The sequence below is a fragment of the Cariama cristata genome, unplaced genomic scaffold (genome assembly GCF_000690535.1).
Source record: "Cariama cristata isolate BGI_N322 unplaced genomic scaffold, ASM69053v1 scaffold23982, whole genome shotgun sequence".
In the NCBI taxonomy this organism is placed as follows: Eukaryota; Metazoa; Chordata; class Aves; order Cariamiformes; family Cariamidae; genus Cariama; species Cariama cristata.
The window spans coordinates 26,925-46,194 of NW_009602477.1; the positions used below are offsets into that span (position 1 = coordinate 26,925).

At 42.5% G+C, this 19,270-nt stretch overlaps 1 protein-coding gene across 1 annotated transcript in view; it reads right to left on the reverse strand.

Moving 5' to 3' along the window:
* SEMA5B (sema domain, seven thrombospondin repeats (type 1 and type 1-like), transmembrane domain (TM) and short cytoplasmic domain, (semaphorin) 5B) overlaps positions 1–16,726 on the reverse strand; it is a gene marked incomplete at both ends in the record, with an annotated part of 38,223 nt that extends 21,497 nt beyond the window's left edge. The window contains 2 exons of the mRNA XM_009694781.1: positions 14,130–14,337; positions 16,519–16,726. Coding sequence (XP_009693083.1) covers positions 14,130–14,337; positions 16,519–16,726 — 416 coding nt within the window. The remainder of the gene's footprint in view (positions 1–14,129; positions 14,338–16,518) is intronic.
* Between the last annotated feature and the right edge of the window lie 2,544 nt (positions 16,727–19,270).

Below are 19,270 nucleotides of genomic sequence, written 5' to 3' on the forward strand. Positions count from 1 at the left end.
TTTACAAATTTTAGTCAAAGAACACTTGTCATTGAGATGTCTTTGTGCCCCCATGTAATCACTCAGCAGGCCAAAACTCACACAAAGCAACCTCTGTGAGTATGTTTTCTGACACTGTGTCCATCCAAAGGGGTTAGACAAGCAGAATTAGCCAATGGACCAGTAATAAAGGCTTTCTATTAGTCTTGGTCTTTGCTGGAACAATGGTTTCATTTATAATCCCAACATCAAGATGTCAGTTTGGAAAAGTCACAGCAGAACATTATTTCTAAGCTTTTGGCTGCTTTGAACACTGCCGTATTCATTTTCCTCCTGAATCCATATTTACAGGCTAAGTGTGTGTTCCCAACATGTGAGTTGCTAAAGAAAAATAACTAGGGTTACTACCGCCACTAAACAGAGAAGGTCAGTCACAGAATTAGTCTGTACCAATAAAATTCAGCTGTATTGGTTGTTCCCATGAGTTGCTTTCAAATTGTTAATTTTCATTAAGAAAACATAACAGTACAAGCCACAATCATGCATGTATTAGTGAGAGACGGAGAAGACTAAACCTAAAAAGATTCGCAACATTATTTTTTATTCCAATGACCCATTCTGGATCTTTCCAAAAGTCCCAAATGATTTCAAAACTGCCAATTAGGCAGCAGCAAGGGACCAAGGGGAAAAATTCAGTTCAAGAAGCTAAACAGGAGAGTAATAAAATTTATTCTAAGGGTAGGTATCAGTATGATAAATGAAACAGTAAAAAAAAAAAAAATCAAATGCAATGAGATGTGAACTGTTCCCTCCCAGAAATCTTTGAAATCCTATTAGCCTGTAATCAGCCACAAATGAAAAAGCAAGTCCCTTAAGCCCAGCTGAAAACACTCTATCAGTCTGCACTGACTCCGCGGCTATTTGCCCCAAAGCAAAGCCTAGATTGTTCTGCTGTCTGGTACCCATTGCTTTATATATACACATACACACACACACACACACACACACACACATGTATATACTTTGAGTTTCCAGTTTGCTCCTACATGGCAGCTCCTACATTTCCTCTGCTAAAGATTTCACACACAGAGTTGTAAGGAACATAACTTTACCTTTCATGCTTTAGGAAGGTAGTTACAATGACTGTCTCTACTACATTTTTCCTTCAGCTGCTTCAGCACATCCAAGGAAAAGGGAAAGATGATTTTGTCCCAGCCCCAGGCAACAGAACATCAAATATTTCCCTAGAAAAGACTCAGGATCCTCAGTCCAAGGACACAGAAGGGACACGTGCTGCTTTGCTCATTATTCTGGCCCAGGACCCCCGTCCTGGTGTTTTGGCAACCCACACTGCCCTCACCCATGAAGTAGGGCTGCCTCCATGTCCAGAGCTGCCTTTGCCGGCCGGCAGCCCCTCAGCAAGGGCAGCACCCAGTTAATTACGGAGCAGACACCGGGGCATCTGCCCAACCTCTCGGCAACTTGGCACTTCAGGACAAAACTGGGCAGTTTCTAGAGAGAAGAGTAAGAATAAGAGAAGCAATGGGGGAGAATGAAAAAAGCCCCTGCTTTTTTGTTACAGAGCTTTTGGTCAGTCTTTCAGACCCTGACACCACGAACATGCTATTGTTTCGAACTGCATGAAGCCATTTTGCTGGGCACGCAGCGAGCTGAGAGAGGTCATTGTAATTCATAACAGGGAAGGCTGTTGTGAGCATCACCCTATTATGATACACATTTTCTCTGAATTTAATTTATAGGAAAACATGTGCTGCATAAATTCAGAAAATAATCTCCATATGTTCTGTGCTGCAGCCCTCAGCCACTCTGCGGTCTGCAATGTATCCTGGTTAAGCACTGACCACTTTGCTGGCACTATCATAATGTATGTCATGTAGCTAATGTGCTGCTCTTTGCCGAGACTGGCGAGCTACAGATCCCTAACAGTGCACTCAATGAATCACAGCTTGCGGTCCCCTGCCGCCGCCGCTGACCCCCAGCTGAGAGGCCATCAGGAACCGAGCTGCAGAGCCGCCAGAAAGCCACGGTGCTGGGCACCGGGAAAGGCCTGGTGCAGGTGCTTGTTGGTGGGGAGCTACGGCCGTCCCGCGCTGTGCTGTCTCTGTGCTCTGCATCCTGGGCGGAATGAATTCCTACCCAGCCCAGGCTCCGCTGGGTTGTCAAAACGCACACTCGGTAATTTAACAACCATCAAAGCCTCGGACTTCTCCTCGTCTGACGGCAGGCCCTCAAAACGATTTGAAATCTAAAAACAAAATAGCTATGCTGTCTGCCTCCCTTCAGGATTCAGAGCCCACTCATCTGCTTCAAGTCTGGTGAGAAACCTATTATATCAGCTGACAGCAATACACTTAAGGGTGAGGAGGAATGTATTTACTTACACACAATTTGCTCCATTTTTTTTCCTTTTGTAAGCAGGAAAAGCATTACAATGTGCATTACTGCAAGAGAACAACATTTCTGGCAAATACTTTAAGTGAACAGTTCAAAATCCACCCTAATTTATAACCTTACAATATCTTTAGAATATATATCCCTGTTTATGTCATTAAAAGATAAAACGACACCAGCAAACACACACCAAAAGACAAATATATGTATGCACACATGCATGCACAGATCAAAATGCTTCAGAAATATGCTGTCATTCTTAGTAGATCAGGCACCACGGTGTGGAAAATGTAAAGATATGGCAGCATTTCTGTGCTCAGAACACAAAATAAATTGAAATGTTTGCATGTAAATACCCTCTTGTGTTACGATACCACTGAAAAGTCCCACACAGGCCAGGGGACCTGAAGTCTCACAGGGCAGTATGTAAATACTCTGAAATGAGAATCAAAGGAGTTTACATGTCATAATGAAATCCTGATGTTTCAAAGGCAATGGGACTTCTGCCACTGGTTGAGTGGGGCCAGATTTCATACCACACATGCAGGGAACACCACCCTTAGGTCTCAGTGGCTGGGAATGCCTCAAGGAACTAACGACACACTATCATCTCCCATCATAATTCACACAGGTAGAGGAAACCCATTATCCCAGAAGACTACTCGAGCATAGCAGGTTAACACTGGCTATATTAACACTAATGGCTTAGTTAATGAAATCCCACAAAGCAGGATGCTTGTGGAAGTAAGATGGTGGTGATACCACATGGTCTGTGCCCTCAGTTCCCCTCTGGCCATTTACTAAACGTAGTGCATTCAGTAAGGACTTGGGAGAATACCTCTTGATGGATATCTAAGAGGCTGGATTTATTATGACAGGGCATTACTATCAATAGCGATTCACTTTAATTCATTGGCTTGCAATAAATGTCTTTTCTGAGGCATAAAGGCATATGCTGAAAATGCTCAATTGAAAAACAATTCCATTTGTATCTCCTATTCAAGGTATTTTTTTCTCCGTTCCTTATTCTCACTTACCAAGGACATTTGCATGAAAATAAGTTCTTACTCATAAGAGCTCACCTGCTGCCTGCTGTTTGGGAGCTGTAAGCCTCGTTGTTGGCTGTCGCAATCATTTCTACAGCAGTGATCTGGGATAACACAAAGGATTAAGAGACTGCAAGTGGGGCACTATCCACAGCCCACTGAAGTCAATGGAAACGCTTACCTATGACTCAAAAGAGTTTTTATGGGGTCTTTGAAGCCTGGTGGTGCTGAGCCTTCGCTAATAGCATGGGCTGTAAAAAGGCTTCTGCTTCCAAGATGCTGGTCCTGCCCAAGATCTCCTTTTAAGTAATAGCATGAATGACATCTTCTTTCAGAATCTTCATTAAAGCTTAAATGTCTGTAGTTCAAAAGTTTTTCATTCCCACTTTAATTTGCTCTGGGTCTAGATAACTTCATCTCTTGGTATTTTGTCCCCGAGAGTTAAAACTTTACACTGTGTAATAAATGGATCATCAAATCAATAGAACTAGACCCCAGAGATTAGGCTTTGACAGACCAAAGGAAAGAAAGAATTACCAGAGCTTCTTCCCATTCTTACTACCAGACAGAAGACACACAAAAATGCCATTTTGTACCAAAAGACACAAAACTGTCATCCAGAGCATTCACACTGAAGGACTCTGCTCCTCTCATCTGCCAGGACATGCTTGCTCTCCCAGTTTTCATTCCCTCTCAGTTCATTTACCTCTTTCTCACTCCTTTTTGATGACTAAAAGCAAATAGGAATGGAATGGCAGGATATGATGATCTGCAGAGGCAAGGCTCTAGACTCAAAGACCGAGAAGTTCCCTTCCCAAACTGTGTTTTCTGACAAACCCCTGCCACTTCGCCAGGAGAGGGTTCTGCATTTTTGCTGATGAGTTTGGAACCTGCAGAGAATATCACGTTCAGCAGACACGATAACTATCATAGTACCTAGGCCTTTGAACCCCCACGGGCATCACCGCGTAGTTCATCAGAGGCACAGAGATAGTGTTGCTATCAACTGGTGCAGCAGGGACATTTGTAAGCCTGATCCTGCAAGGCACTGAGCAATGCTCGTCTGTGCGCACTACCGCAGAAGCATGGGCAGCACAGGAGTTCACCACCTTGCTCTTTTGGGGAATAAGACCTCAGAATTTCACACTGGTTTGTTGCACTCTTCGAGCAGTTAACTCTGAGGGAACAGCCCTTTGCAAGCAGTAAGGGGGTTTTAGCTGTGTCTGTTAGTTGCAAGCATGAGGCTGTGTTTGGCAGACAGGAATTTCCTGACAAGGTTAGCGTACTGTCCCATTGCTATCAACCTGCGGAGGGGATGAACTAAACAAATAATCATATTAGCTTCCAGCCAACCAAGTCATAATTACTGACAACCTCAATAGCCCGTGCAAGGAACAGCAGACTTCTGTCTTCCCTAAAGCCACACGGCATGAAAAGAGAAGAATAAGAATCAAAAGGATGTTCGTGGCTTAAGAAAATAAGATTAGAAAGGGGGGAAAAAAAGCACCAAACCTTCAAACAATCCCTCAATTTTTGATATCTTTAAAAATTCAAACTGCAGAGATGAGTTAGTGATCTGTACAAATCCATTATCTTTCCCCACTGAGAAGAGAAGCCAAGTGGAACTGAGCTGCTTTAGTCAGACACTGGTCAAGTAGCAGATTCATTTCTCAGCTGGTGAATACAACATATTCCGTGCCAGATCCTACTGCCCTTTCCTCAAGATGAGTAGCCACGTACTTCATAAGCAATTCACGGGGCTGTTTGTGGAGCAGGGCACCACTTGGGAAGACCATACTACAGCTCACAGGTACCACCACTGTGAGGGCTACAGTCGATGTTAGTCTGGATAGACAAGGTTTGGTATTTTGGCATTTGATATTGGATGCAGAGGCAGAGAAGCGTAAAGATGCATGTGTTGTGTGCGTGTGTAATTTATCACCCACACATGCTTAGCATTGATGATTGCTGCTCTGCACATGATTTGTTTTGAATGTATAAATTAAAGCCATAGTGTAAAATGACCTCTAAAACTGAAGTCCCTTTATGAGCCAAACACCTGTAACTTGTTTGAAGGAAGCAGTCACAGATAGAGGATTTTCAGAGGCAGTTTCACCTCATTTTCCTTTCTACATCAGGGACCTTGGCTTGCTAGTTTCCACCTCCTGCCCTACCAGTTTCAATATCACTTTTAATCAATTGTGGTTTATAGATTATGGCCTTGCACAATCTACAAACGATTCCATTTCTTACTTTCTGACATCCTATTCCATCATTTAGCAACAGTGACTTCTTTATTGGATAGGTGTTTATTTTTATTTTTAAAGCCATGAAATAAAACAACATTGCATTTATTCAAATAAGAAGATTAATGCCATCCTGAGAAAATTTCTGATTAAATCTGGATTTATGTTTACATCAGTAAAGCAGGTTATTAAAAAAAATGAATAAGTGTTCCTCCACAAACACTATTAGAAACTCTTGTCACTCTGCCAAACAAAACTGACCTCTAATAGAAACAAAAGTACAGAGGGCCTCTGACTGCCAGTGATGGGATCAGTCACCCACAAGAAAACTCGGATACTATTAAAGTCCTAATGAAAGGAATAGCCAGAAGGAATTCCTGAATGCAGGGCATGTTTGTCTGGATTGTGAAGCACAACTATTTCCTAGCCTCGGCAGGCTTTTGAGCCTTAAGAAAACATGCCGCCCAGGGCTGCCATATGGAAAGAGGCAGAGGGGACTAGACATCCTTTTGGAAAGGCAGCTTGGGGAAATAAGTGCACTCAAGTGTTATTCCCTGTCCCTGCCCTGGGTCAGTCAGTGTCTGGAGGCAGCTGTCAGATTAAGATGGGCTTTGCTCCTGCGTTTCTGCTCTGTGGTTGCAGATCTGAGGCTTCTGTGTGAGCATGGCAAATTCCTGTAGTCTGGTGCCAAAGGTGGATACAGGAAAAAAGGGTGGTTTAGGCAAGAGCAAATCCATTGCAAGGGATACAAACACAGGTGCTTTATGTAGCCTCTGCAAGATGCTGACGATTTAAGAACACAAATTATACTAAAATGGGAACTTCAGAAGGGGAAGAAAACTGCAAAAGCAGAAAACTTAGAAATGTGAGTGATGATAAAGAAACCTGAAAACAGTCTACAGTTGTCACCTAGGCTGCACAAAGTAATCCATATTCAAGCAGCTCCTTTGTGAAAGTTGGATTTTGTTAAGCTCTGGGTAATTACTTTCTGCTCAACAAGATGTAGATTCAACTAGACAGAGCCTTTGTAGATTAATGTATGTTGAAAAAGGCAAATAAATATTAGATCACCTACTACACCCTGAGGATCTAACACATCTCTTGTCCAATGCAGAGCTATTTTAACACTGCATAAGGGGCAAAATGGTCCTGCCAACATGTTCTCCATTGCTTTTTCTCATGTGGTTATAAAAACACCATCAAACAATGTCCATTCCACTTTTTAACAGGAGACAACATCACTTAAGTAAATGGATATTCTTGAAATCCAGCCCGACCCCTTTGCAGACTGGAGTGTTGCCATAGATCTACAGTACTTAGGTATTTTGACACGTAAAAGACACCAGACAGTACAATATTATGTTTTCCTACAACCTATACATATTTTATGTACTTACACGTGCTTAAATTTTAAACTTAAACCAACAATAACAAATTTGCTCTGGCCTCAGATATTTCCTCCTCCCCAAACAGGTAAAACAGCACATCTCCTAATAAAAAGTTAATGACCCGTCTGTAGCAATATATTTATTCAGTATTAACATTGGACACATTCATGTTTTACACTGCAAACGCCACCTGGAAGCTTGAGACATGAAGCAAACCAGCCCTGGCAGCAGTAAGGCTGTAGACTCTTTGCATCAGGAGTCATGTTGCTGAATACGACCATGGCCTAGAATACAAATCTTATGACATAATAGTAGCAAACAGCAAGAATTGACAAATGCAATGGATATCTGCCCTGGGGCTTGCTGGTAGCTTTAGTTATTAATCTTGTTTGTATAACAACAGCATCAATGTTATCCTAACATTACATATTCCAAGAAAACTACCTGCTTTCCTGTCAGTTGCCACTGTGTTGAAACTAATTTCACGTAGCCCACCTAGCAGGCATTGGATGGTAATGACTTTTAGAGATCATTGATCTGAATTGGCCTAAAGCCAGCCTGCTAGAGGCAAAAGGATCCATACGCTAGATCATTCCCCATCTTGCAAGCTAAGTCACGTTAGCAGTATGCTTTAAAAATAAGGAGCAAACAGAAGCCGTCAGCATGTTCAACCTCCCCAATTTTCCTCCGTCCTTGCAAATCCAAAGCCCCCCAAAACAAATTGGCAACCTAGTCATGACAGTAAGGAGACAAAAGGCAGTGATCCCTGAAATTAGCTGATTTTGTTTAGCTTTTTCTGAAGTGACCTTCATCTGTTTCAGCAGTTGTATAACCCCAGACTCTGGCTACTGCTAAAGTACCATTCACTTGGGGCCATTTACATAGTTTGGAGCTGAAAGTGGGAGTCGAAAAGTGTACAGGTAGCTTAATATTAATGTAAAACATGTCATTGGTTTGAGAATTTAATAGAAATGGGAAAAACTGTAATAATTCATCAGGTTTGGAGCAGAATCCCTTTCCACTCTTTCATCCTGTGTCCTCTCTTTTTCAGTGACACGAATACCAGCGATCCCAGCACAGGCTTATTCCTCACACTCAGCCTCTTGCTAGTTTCCCTCCTGGCCCCACATTGCATTTCTCTCCTCACTGTTATTTGTGATTCCTTCATACTTAAATGCCATCTACAAAGTATACTATTTTCTTTCTTCCATGCCATTAAAGATAATGACAAATAAGATGAAACTGAAAACCAATCTCTCTGGCATCTTACTGGAAACATGCCCCTGCTCACTACATTACCGCTTACCCTTGCCGCCTTTTTTTTCCCAATTCTAGCCACACATGGCCACATCGCTTTCCCAGACCGTTCAAATGAAGCTCTTCAACTGCTGTCTTGAAATCCAGGTTTCTTAGACCGGTACCATCCCCTCGAATCTTAAAGGCCTACATCCCGCAAATAGTATGGATGTACTTAACTTTACATACATAAGCAGCTACATTAAAGAAAATGGGAGTAATTGCCTGCTACAGCAGATGCAAATGTGTTTTCAGGATAGAGAAAATGGTATAATTTTGTTCTTCTGTTTAAAGAACACAGATCCATTTCATGTACCAAACTTCATTCTTTCCAAGAGCTTTAGTGATCATGGTTCTGCTTGATGTCTTCATTCTCTGTCAGTGCGAGTCTCGCTCTTTACTTAAATGCAACCAGAATGCCAAACCAGATGTTTAGTGATTTATTCTGATGTATTATTGGATATTGTAGATGATAAAACATTGGGCTGAGCACTCTCCTTTCTGCCTATGAAGTCTTCCAAAGCTTTCAGCATTATTGGTGGTACAATAATTAGCTAATTCCCTTAATTTTGGAGAGGCTGTATCAGCCACAGCAGATGGAAATTGATGATTAAGCTTTATCACAACATTTTTGTAGGCTGCTACCTTTCCTTTTGCCTCTATTTTTAAAAGTCTGTTTAATGTGCTGGGTATTTTTTAAAACTCTCAGGGAGAAGATTTTCAAAACAAAATCTGGGCCAGATTTTCAACAGCCTCAGCTCAGAAGAAGAGGCTGGATTTTCAAGGTCTTTGATGAACAATCTGGCCATCAACATCGCCTCAGCGATCTGCTGGATGCTGGGCTCCACTGAACAACAGTCTCTGCTTGTTCCCTCCCCTACCTCTTTTAACATTTTCTCTCCCATGCTTTTTACCCAACAATAGTTCCTTGTTTGTCCTTCGAGGAACTATCGTCATTCTGATGAAGAGGTCAGAGGATTTCCAGCCCATATTCAACTCACTCTTTCTCCAAAACTGGGAATTTTAGATCTCTTCCCAGGCTGTATTATTCCTCCAGTTAAGTTCCCTAACAGTTTCACTCCTGTAATCTGGTAATCCTGTAATTCTGGTTTTGGATCCTAAATTCAAGTGCTTCATTCCTTTGTTACAGAGGATTTTGCACCATATAAGGAGTGAAAAAAAAAAGAAGGAAATAACAATAATCACCAAAGCAATCCTCCATGTGATACCTCAACTCCCTTAAAGCATAGTGTGGACATGGTACAGGGACTGTGCTTGGACCTCCAGTTTTGCACGTTGGAGAGGGAAAGAGGGCAGAAAACTCTCCTTCTGTACTGCAGCTGCTGACCCTTTTCTTCTGAAATCTCCCTGAAGCCATTTCAGGAGTTACTCACCTATATGTACTTAGTTGTCTGATCACTGGCCCAGAGCTATTTAGAGGTGAGTTGTGTTCTCACATAGATCTCAAGTCAGCAAATAAGAGTACTTGTCAGCTGAGTCATTTCTGCTAGCTTTGCATTAAGCACTATGGCTCGAGGGGATGTACAGCAGAATTTAGGCCAAGTAGGAGGGCAAGAGCTCAGCATCAGTCAACAGTAAACTCCCTGCAACTGGGTCAAAAAAGCAGGCAGAGTTCAAATGAGAGGGTGTCATAGCTGCATGCAAGAGGATCTGGCTCTCCACACAGCCTGGGAAGGAGGAGTATCTCCAGTGGCATGAGGTTGACCTGAGGCACTCACACAACCTGATGGGATACCCACACGTGAGCACAGCCCAAAAAGGAGAGGACAGGCAAGCCAAACTCTTCTCAGAGCCACACTGTACATCCTAAAATTGCAACCTGCATCATGCAAACTGCAAATTTTAGGCAGAAAACTGGAGGGAAGGAGAGGAAAGAATGAATATCAATATCAATAAAGTGCATTAAAATAAACTGCTCAGGACAGGGAGAGCAAAAAAGGTGGGTATTCAAGAGATCCTCTGGTCTCATTCCCAAACACATTTTCTTTTCCTCATTTGAATGTGTAATTAAAAAATGGCTACAAAATCACCCCAAGGCCCACCTCAGGGTTTCTGTCTGCTCAGAGGTCTGTGGCCCTGATGCTGCAAAGGGGCAATACAAAGAGATCACAACGTGTTCTCTGTAACAGCCAGCTTCATTTTCTTGCCTGTTTGATTGCAAATCCTAAAATGAACAATCTCACCCCACCCTTTGAAAACATTACTGAGTTACCCCTACAGATAAGCCCCACCTGAAAATAATGGTCCAGATCTGAAGTCCTCACCTCTCTAAAATTCAGATTCAGGATTTTGTTCAGACACATTCTAGAGATATGGTAGTGTCAGTGATAAAGCTGCAGTGCTGGCTCTCCAAATATCCCTCCCCAAAGCTTGGGGGTGACTTGAGGTAAAAATCCAAGCTCATTTGAAAATTGCAGGGAGGTTACAAAGACTTTAAAGCCATGCAAAATCCAGCAGCAAGCACAGCCAAGATACCACCCAGCAAAGGAACCTTCAAAACACACTGCATGTTCGAAGGGCCTGTAGGTTTTGCTTGCCTTGGACATCTTCCTAATAGTCTCCAGTGAGAGTGGGGAATGGCAGCACTGAAGCACAACAGGAAAATACACACACAAGGCAAGGTCCCTGCAGCTAAGTCCAGCCTGTAAATTTGGGCAGCTGACATTACAGACGTCTTCCTGTTGCTAGGACTGGCTGTTCTGAAAAGACAGATTGAGACAGGTCAGTGGGCACACACAAAACACTGCTCAGACACCTAGAAATATATTGGGTCAACAAACTATATCAAGACATGGGGCTGAGTTACTGGTCACCATTTAAGAGATTAAATTGGTGCCGTGTCAATAAACAAACAGTAAAGGAGATGGCAGAAATCCTTTTCCCTTTCCACCTCTTCTCTTCGCTGCTGCTTTTTCCTTTGCCCCATTTCTGAGCCTCGGTGCCAAGCTCCAAGGTTTTAAAGCAGCACAGCAGCAAGGACTGCTGGAGGGGATCAATGCTAGGATCAATTTTCTCTCCATACATGATCGTCTGTTCCAAGAAGAAGGGAGAAGGCAGGGTGAAGGCAAGAGCTTTATGTCAGCAATCACAAACCCACATCAGCCCCCAGGGTGTAAAACGCTGCAAAATTCCCTGATAACATAAGGCAGAGCCAAAGAAAACAAACAATGTTGTGGTATTCCTGCCTGGGAGGCACAAATTCTCCATCACCTCCAAGCTTCCTCATCCCCCATCAAAACGATTACATTATAAAAACTGCTGAAAGCAGAGCTTTTCAGGGAGGCCAAGCAAGAAGTCACAGTAAGACAAAAAGTAAGCAAGGGGTGTTGTACGTGTGGGAGCCCTTCTTCCCATGGTGGCTGTATATTGTCCTGTATTAAACACAGGCACAACAATAAGCAATAAATCACAGTCCCGGAGAAGTGCCAGGTGGAATGCACTGGAGGAAATTAAAATATCCTTCTTGATACAGTTCAGTATTGAAATAAATACAAAGGAGGCCAAGTTGACTTATCACCTACATAGCCAGGATGCTAAGCTGAAAAATTTGCAGTTGAATAATTTCCTACCAAAAAAAAAAAAATTAGCTTAAAAAGTCATAATAATATCACAAACATCCTTTTGAACAAATAAATAAATAATGGTCTTCCTTGGCTTTCCCAAGTTTTCTGGGGTTTTTTCCTCCTTTTTTTCAAATGCACAGTCCCTCCACAAGACTCAGCCCTGGGGCAAAGGATCCATTACAGTGTACCCAAGTACACTAGCTGGTCAGCACCCGAATTTGGGAAATTCTGATCTCCCACACTGCCAAATGTATGCACCCACCATGTTGTCACGAGATCCTATCTCATGTACTTTGGTATTGCCCAGTGGCTGTCTTAAATTGCCTAAAAGTATCCTGAAACTGGTCAATGGAGGCAGAGTTTGAGTCTCCAGCCCCCAAAGAGCTGGACTGCTTCGTTATTTCACTGAAAAATGCCTCCAGAAAGTTTGTTTTAGAAAAAAACCAGCGTTGGTACACAAGCTTCGCAGTAATTTCAGCCGGGACTTGGTGCCATACAATGCACAACGCTCAGGTGGTTTGTGGCCACCAGCAGGCAAGTGAATCTCTCTGGAGCCAGGTTTTTGTTTTGCTGGGATAAGTTTATACTAGCAAGGGACTGCCCTGTGGCCCTCAGGTCCCAAATAGATGGTGCTCCTCTGTGGTACCCCCACCCGTCTGCCCTCCAGCCACTACTGCTTTTTCCCTGCTTGCCCCTTTTTCAGGCAGTTGAGCAAACCTCCACCATTTGAGTTTTAATGGAAGTGTCATACAAAATACTTATGCAGGCTGAAACTGGGACACGATCTATAAATTACCGGAAAGCTGAACCCAAGAGTAGGAAAAGAAAGAAAAGGAAGAACTCATCTCTCTTGAAATTGGATCATATATATGTATACACACATAAATATTCTCAAACTGAAACTCCAGGACACTGAAGAGGACAGCTGTTATGCTCTACCTTTTTAAATCTCTGCTTTTAAGGGCTGAGGACAGGATGGCATTTTCCAGCTGTAGTTCTCTTTCTCTTACTAAACACTTTTCTGTCAGCCTGTCTGAATAAGCAACTAAACCTTTACACATTAAACATTTCTGTGTCAAACTTGCAGTAATGGCCAAGTTATGTTTTCTGAAAGGGATAATGAAGAGGTTCAATGAAAATAGAAAGAGCTGGCATTTTTATATTTAGACAGACATTAATTTAGTACAAGCTGATAGATAAACTCTACTTGCGGAAAATAAAATTATGATGAAATTTTCTACACCAATTTTTTTTGTGAGAGAACAGGGACTTCTTGAAGTAGGCCATGAAAGAGGGAATCTGTTTAGATGTTGCTAACAAAATCCTTCCTCTTGTCTAGCACAGAGGACATCAGTTTCAGACAAAACTCTCAGCAAGGAAAGCAAGGCAAAAGCTAGAGAGGAGAAAGAAGAGTATTTTCAAGAGATGTAAACAGGCAATTACCTGCAGCAGACCATGCTACACATTCAGGGAGATTGTTTGAGCATATATGTCAATCAGTTTGTATCACATTCTTTCACCTGCTTAAACAGAGGGATACCATTTGGATGCAAAAACCTTGTACACACATTTCTGGGTGGAAAACTGCTCTGGAGCCAGGGCTGACGATTAAAAAAAGTCTTTTTTCCTACTCCCTTTAAAAGGTACAATGAAGGCACCGAATCTATCCAGGTGTAAGAGGTGTCACACATAGTTGAGATGAGCTATTAGTTTTCAAAAGCAGTAACAAGTTGCTACGCAGCCCAGCCCTGCCTCGTCAGACATTTGAGAGGTGATCATTCGGATAAGCCAGGATAGGCTGGCTGCAACTCAGATTCAGAAACCTGCAGCCGTACTGCCAATAAGAACCACCAGCAGAACACATGGAATTAATAAAAGCAACACTGAAATGTCAAGTTTAAAAAAAAAAAAGTAGTAAATATTGCAAGCCCTTCCTTTGTAAACATACAATTAATTTCTGATGAGGACTAATTAATATTTACAAAAAAAACCCATTGCTCATTCTCATTGCTCCTGACATGAATGTATCTATCAGGAGATGCACTTTCAACAATGTCTTTTGTCTTGTGGTGATTAAAAAAAAAAAGCCTTCTAAAGCGAATCAGACTGGAGTATGTTTCCCTGGTGCTTTTCTTTTTAACCTGAAGTGGAATATATCAGAGCTGTAAATTTGCTTACCCTTCTGTTCTGTACATGGAGCATCTCTCCAGAGGAATTTTTAGCACTCCATTATTTAGGCCCACAAAGAGCGACCTGTCGCTGTGCAGGATTTGGAGACTCTTGATTGCTTCCCGTTGTCCGTCAGGGAGGATCTGCATTTCCTCTAAATAACAACTCCTCAGGCTCCTGTTAGTGGTAGAAAGGGCCTTCAAGATGGTGCCGTACTCTAATAGAACAAGAAACAAGGCACAAGTAAATCTTGGAGGCATTGACTTAATTTCGTACCTGCCTAAAGAGTGAAATATTAACATCATCTTCACACAGCTGCTTTAAACCTACTTCTGGGTCACCTACTGCCTGTGGTAGAGAGCTCCAGCTACATCATTACAATCCTCAGCAGTTCTCAGACATTACAGAAACCGCCTGTGAATGCATTTTAATGGGAACCCAGAAGGACGTGAACCATCTGGAGAGTGACTACCTGGAAATATTTCCCAGTTGGAGCACTGAGGCAGACAAGAGTCTGGTCCCGTTACCAGTGAGTTATACAGCAAGGTGACCTGAGATAGCAGGGATCATTTCTGGTGCCTCGAGTCTGTATTTCTTTTGGTTTACGGAGCAGATTGGTGTGATCTGATGCCATGACAAATGACAACAGATGCAGCGGCCCTGCTGGAAATCTCAGAGGCGTCCGTAATGACTGCATGGGTCACGGATCTAATTGATCCTCTTCCGGGAAGAAGCCGTCCTGCCAGCTTGACAAGGGGATGTTATGGCATGAGCAGTGCATACACAGAAATATATATGTTTCTGTTCACAGTGCTATTACCTAAACAATTTAAAGATCTGATAAACTGTAGCAGATTTATGATGGGGAAAAGGGGGCAACCACACCATTTTTCATTAAAACCCCAAAGAGGTCTGTCAGCCCTGATTGTTCCTGAAGCTTAATCTTTCTATCCTGGCAACTTCTGTATTGGTGCCAAAGCTCAGCAACTTACAGTGTCGGGGTTGGCTACCATGCGAAGCTTCTTTTTCACTTAGGAGGGCCTTAAGTGTGGAACAAGACTGAGGCCCAAGTTTGGGCTTGGTTTGTCTCAGGACTGGGTTTGTGTTCAGGGCTACCTCTGGGCAGGGCCATCTCTACTGAAGTATTGGACTGGTTTAAATGTCTCAGGTCCAGGAGAGCTTACTCTTCAGTCACCCCTAACCAGGGCCAGAAAACAAACACAAATAAGGAGGTAAGGTAATGGCAGTGGACCTTTCTACACAGACAATACCAGGCAGAAAGTATCACAGCTTTCTCTCAGGCTTTGTAGCTGGGACTCCTCACTTGAAATACCAAGATTTCAAAATGGCAGAACCATGTTTTATTTCCATTTAAGTAAAATCTTCTCATCACAATCAATGTCCATGGAGGCTCCCACAGTGGGAATGTTACTAGAACACATCCAAGATGATCACTTTTGAAGTAAGTGGTGGTAAAAGTTAGATAAATGATGACACAGTCCTGGAAGGTGTTAACATGAGAATGAGGCAATGACTCTGCATTCAGATGTGAGATAAAACTAACATTTATGGAAGCAATCCATCTTCTTCTAAACTCAAAGCTTCTGCAATAGAGGATAACAACATTATACCCATGAGGCTGGCCATATGCTCTGATTAATCAAACTATTTAATTTAACCTCTATCATTAGAATGAATATGGGCTAAGACAACCATTTATAACACTTTGTCCTTCTTCAGCATCCTTCATTTATCCAAGATAGCTGTGCTTTTCAGAAAAGGCAATGTGTCCTGCTAATTAGAGGATGGCAGTAGAAATCAGGAGACTAAATCATGTACTTAATTCTACCACTGGCTTGCTATGCTACCACAAAAAAGCACTTGCCTCAGCTTCCCCATCTGCGTTACATTTCAGTGCATGCACATTCCTGAAAGCACTGGAAGTCATACACCAGTGGGCACACAGAAGTGAAAAGAAAGACATAATTAAAACCTTGGGCAAGCCTAGAGGTTAAGTAGTATTATTACTTATTTAGAGATGAGCATGTCATAGTGCAGAGAGGCAACTTACACGCATGAAACCACAGAGCATTTCAGAGACCTTTGCTTTTCCCTACTGTTATGTATTAGCCTGAATAGTTGAAACATGTTTTTATAAAAGGGAGAAAAATGTTATTGTTGTTTTTAAACATAATGTAGATTTATGGTCTGCTCACTTGGGACTCTGCCTCAAGTCCTCCATCCTGCTTTTAATTTACTCAGGCAAACTAACTTCCATGCAGTTTTGTGCCAAAATGATATTGAATGACAACTATGTAATGACGTCACGACTGGGCTCCCAGGGCTGCTAGGTCTACAAGCAAGTGGAGGGAACTTTCTTAAGCCCTGATGCTCTTACCTGTTCCAATATACATCACGTGGTAGAGTGTATCCTTCCCCTGAACAATGTCAACTACCAGTTTGGAAAATCGAATGCTGTCCTGAGTCACATATGGATCTACAGTCACTGGCTGCACGACATCATTCATCAGGAACAAGCGCTGCGCATCCTGCAGGACTCTCTCCGTCAGGTTCTCGTTAGGGCTGTCATCACTCAGAGTCCCACACTAAAAATGGAAGATTGAACTTCAGCACCTGCATTTTCTCCCCACTACAGCAGTCCAACACCAAAGCCCAAAATTCTTCTGGAAACCCAAGCCCTGTTGATTTCCTGAGGAGGTGGGTCTGCGTGAGGGTCACAGGATCTGGCCCTTAGCCTGATCATAGGTCCTTAGCCTAGTTTTGGCCTGTAGCCCACTCTTTAAAAACATTTCTCCTAGCTGGTCCACTGACCAGCGATGTGGTGGTTCATGCCCTTGTGATACCCTGCAGCCAGCACACCAGAAGGGCAAAAGGCATTAACAAACTGAGAAGGAAAAGAAAGAATTAAAACTAGTTGTAGAAAGATTTAAAACTAGCAGTGGAGAGAAATTTTTTGTGGTGATAAATCCTTGAAGTATTTCAAATAATCTTCAGACTCTACCTGGCATGTCAGTCTATACAATGCACAAAAACTGGATGTTAAAAAAAAAATCTGTAAACCAGGTTGGTTTAGCATCAAAGAACCCAAACTCACCACACTGCTTTTCTCTGGTGTTCTCCCTTCTAAACAGAGCCCTCCGGTTTCATCTGAAGCAAGGCAGGTTAGCCAGTAGCTCCCCCCTCCCCACTCGCAGCTCTTCTGTCCTCACAGTGAATGGCAGATCAACCCGTGTCCGTCCATCCTCCAGCACCAAGGGGTGCACTGCAATAGGACTCAATGCCCTTGTCCATCCAGAATAGGGGGGAAGAACAGAGCTCATCTTCTGTCTTTTAAACACCAGTGTAAGTCCTACCAGGTGGATAGCACATTTTAAGGCCTGAATTTCTCTCTCACACTAATCTCTAGAATTCAGCATTTTCAAAAGCCAATGCAAGAGTAAACCCTCCATGCAGTTTTGTGGTCCATGTCAGAAGCCAGGGCAGGATCTTCACTTTTCCCGACAATGCCATGTGTAGTGGGCAGAGGATTTATTACTCCAAAAGACAGCTGCATGACTGGTTATTTATCTTGCTGAAGGCCATGGAAGTCAGCGGTACAACTAGAAATCCTGTCAACTCCCATACTCAGTCCATGGACAACTTCGCTTCTCACTAAGTGAAGCTCACACTTGAGTAATTTCACTAGAAAAATACCCACAAATTTATTTTTCTTCTTTTTGGGTCCAGGTGCTCAGGCTTTCGTTGGAAGAGAAGTTAAGTGTACTGTGAATTAGGGTGTCGATTTACAGCACTCCAGCTACAGCGCAAAGATTTCCCGTGTGCATACTTTCGATGTGCATCAAAGCAACTCTTTGCAGCGTGGCTGCCTTTCCGAGGTGCACCATGCAGAGCTTCTCTTACAACGTGCTAAAATGAGTTGACAGGAATTTAGCTCACATTTACACAATAAATACGGATCCTGATGGCTGGTGTACTAAGCCCTACACCTATTTTGGAGCTTGTGTGAGCTAGGTGAACAGGGTGATACTAATTCTCACCATCTATGAACATGGTGACTTTTTTATCAACTTAAGCATCTTCCTGAGCTGCCAGACTAAGGAAATATCAGTGAGTTTTTGATGTGTCCTCAGGTGGGCTTTAATGGTTTTTTTTCCTATTGCAATGGTCTTTTTTAGTTCATGACTCATCCCACATTCTAAAGAGTTTTCAGATCTCTCTCTTCCGCAGTATCCTATACTCCTGGTTTACACTACTGTCTTGCTTTGGATGCTTTTCTTGCCACTCACTTTCCTTTCTTAAGCATCACTGAAGGAGGAGTCCCAGTGGCAGGAATGTCATTGTTGGTTTTGTTTTCTGTTCTCATCAAGTCACAGATAATCCTTTTGGTCTATTGGCAGCCCATGTGCTGACACAGCATCCCTCTGGTTTGGTTTTATTTTGTTTTGTTCTAATTTCCTGATTATCTGCATTGCCCTGAGCTTCTATATCCTTCAGGATTTCTCCTTCCTCTCTGCAAGAAAAAAATTCTGGCATGCTTCCCTCATCTTCCTTTGTGAACACTGAAGCAAAAAAAATTAATTTAATTTTTTTGTAATATCTGCCTCTTCTGTCACTAAATTACCCTTGTCATCTCCTAAAGGCCCTTCACTGACCTCTTGTTCCTCCTGTACTTGAAAAACATCTTAATCTCTTCTTGCAATCTTCCTTTTGTCTGCGACATACCTCCTTTTCCTTTCCTTATTTTCCTCTGACCCTTTTCTTTCATTTTGCTGCTGCAATCTTTGCACTCCACATTTTATCTGATACTTTTCACTACATGGAAATGCTTTCCAAAGTCCTTTTCTATTCCTCCTAAGCTAGCCCAGCAAGGGACAGAAAGTCCTTGATCCTTAGTTAACCTAAATATTCCCTTTAAATTCAAAATAATAAAAAAAAAAAAAAGAGAGAGAAAAAAAGCCTGGCCATATTTCATATGGCTGCACCTTCAGTGAAGCTTTGTTTCTCAGTTTTGACTGCATGAAGCTGAGGGTGTGATCAAGAGCCCAAATCTGTCCCACCTTGTCCAGGCAGAAGCCCTCACTCAGGTGCCACGAGGGAATTCGGGGGAAGAAATCAGATTCCTCAGCAGG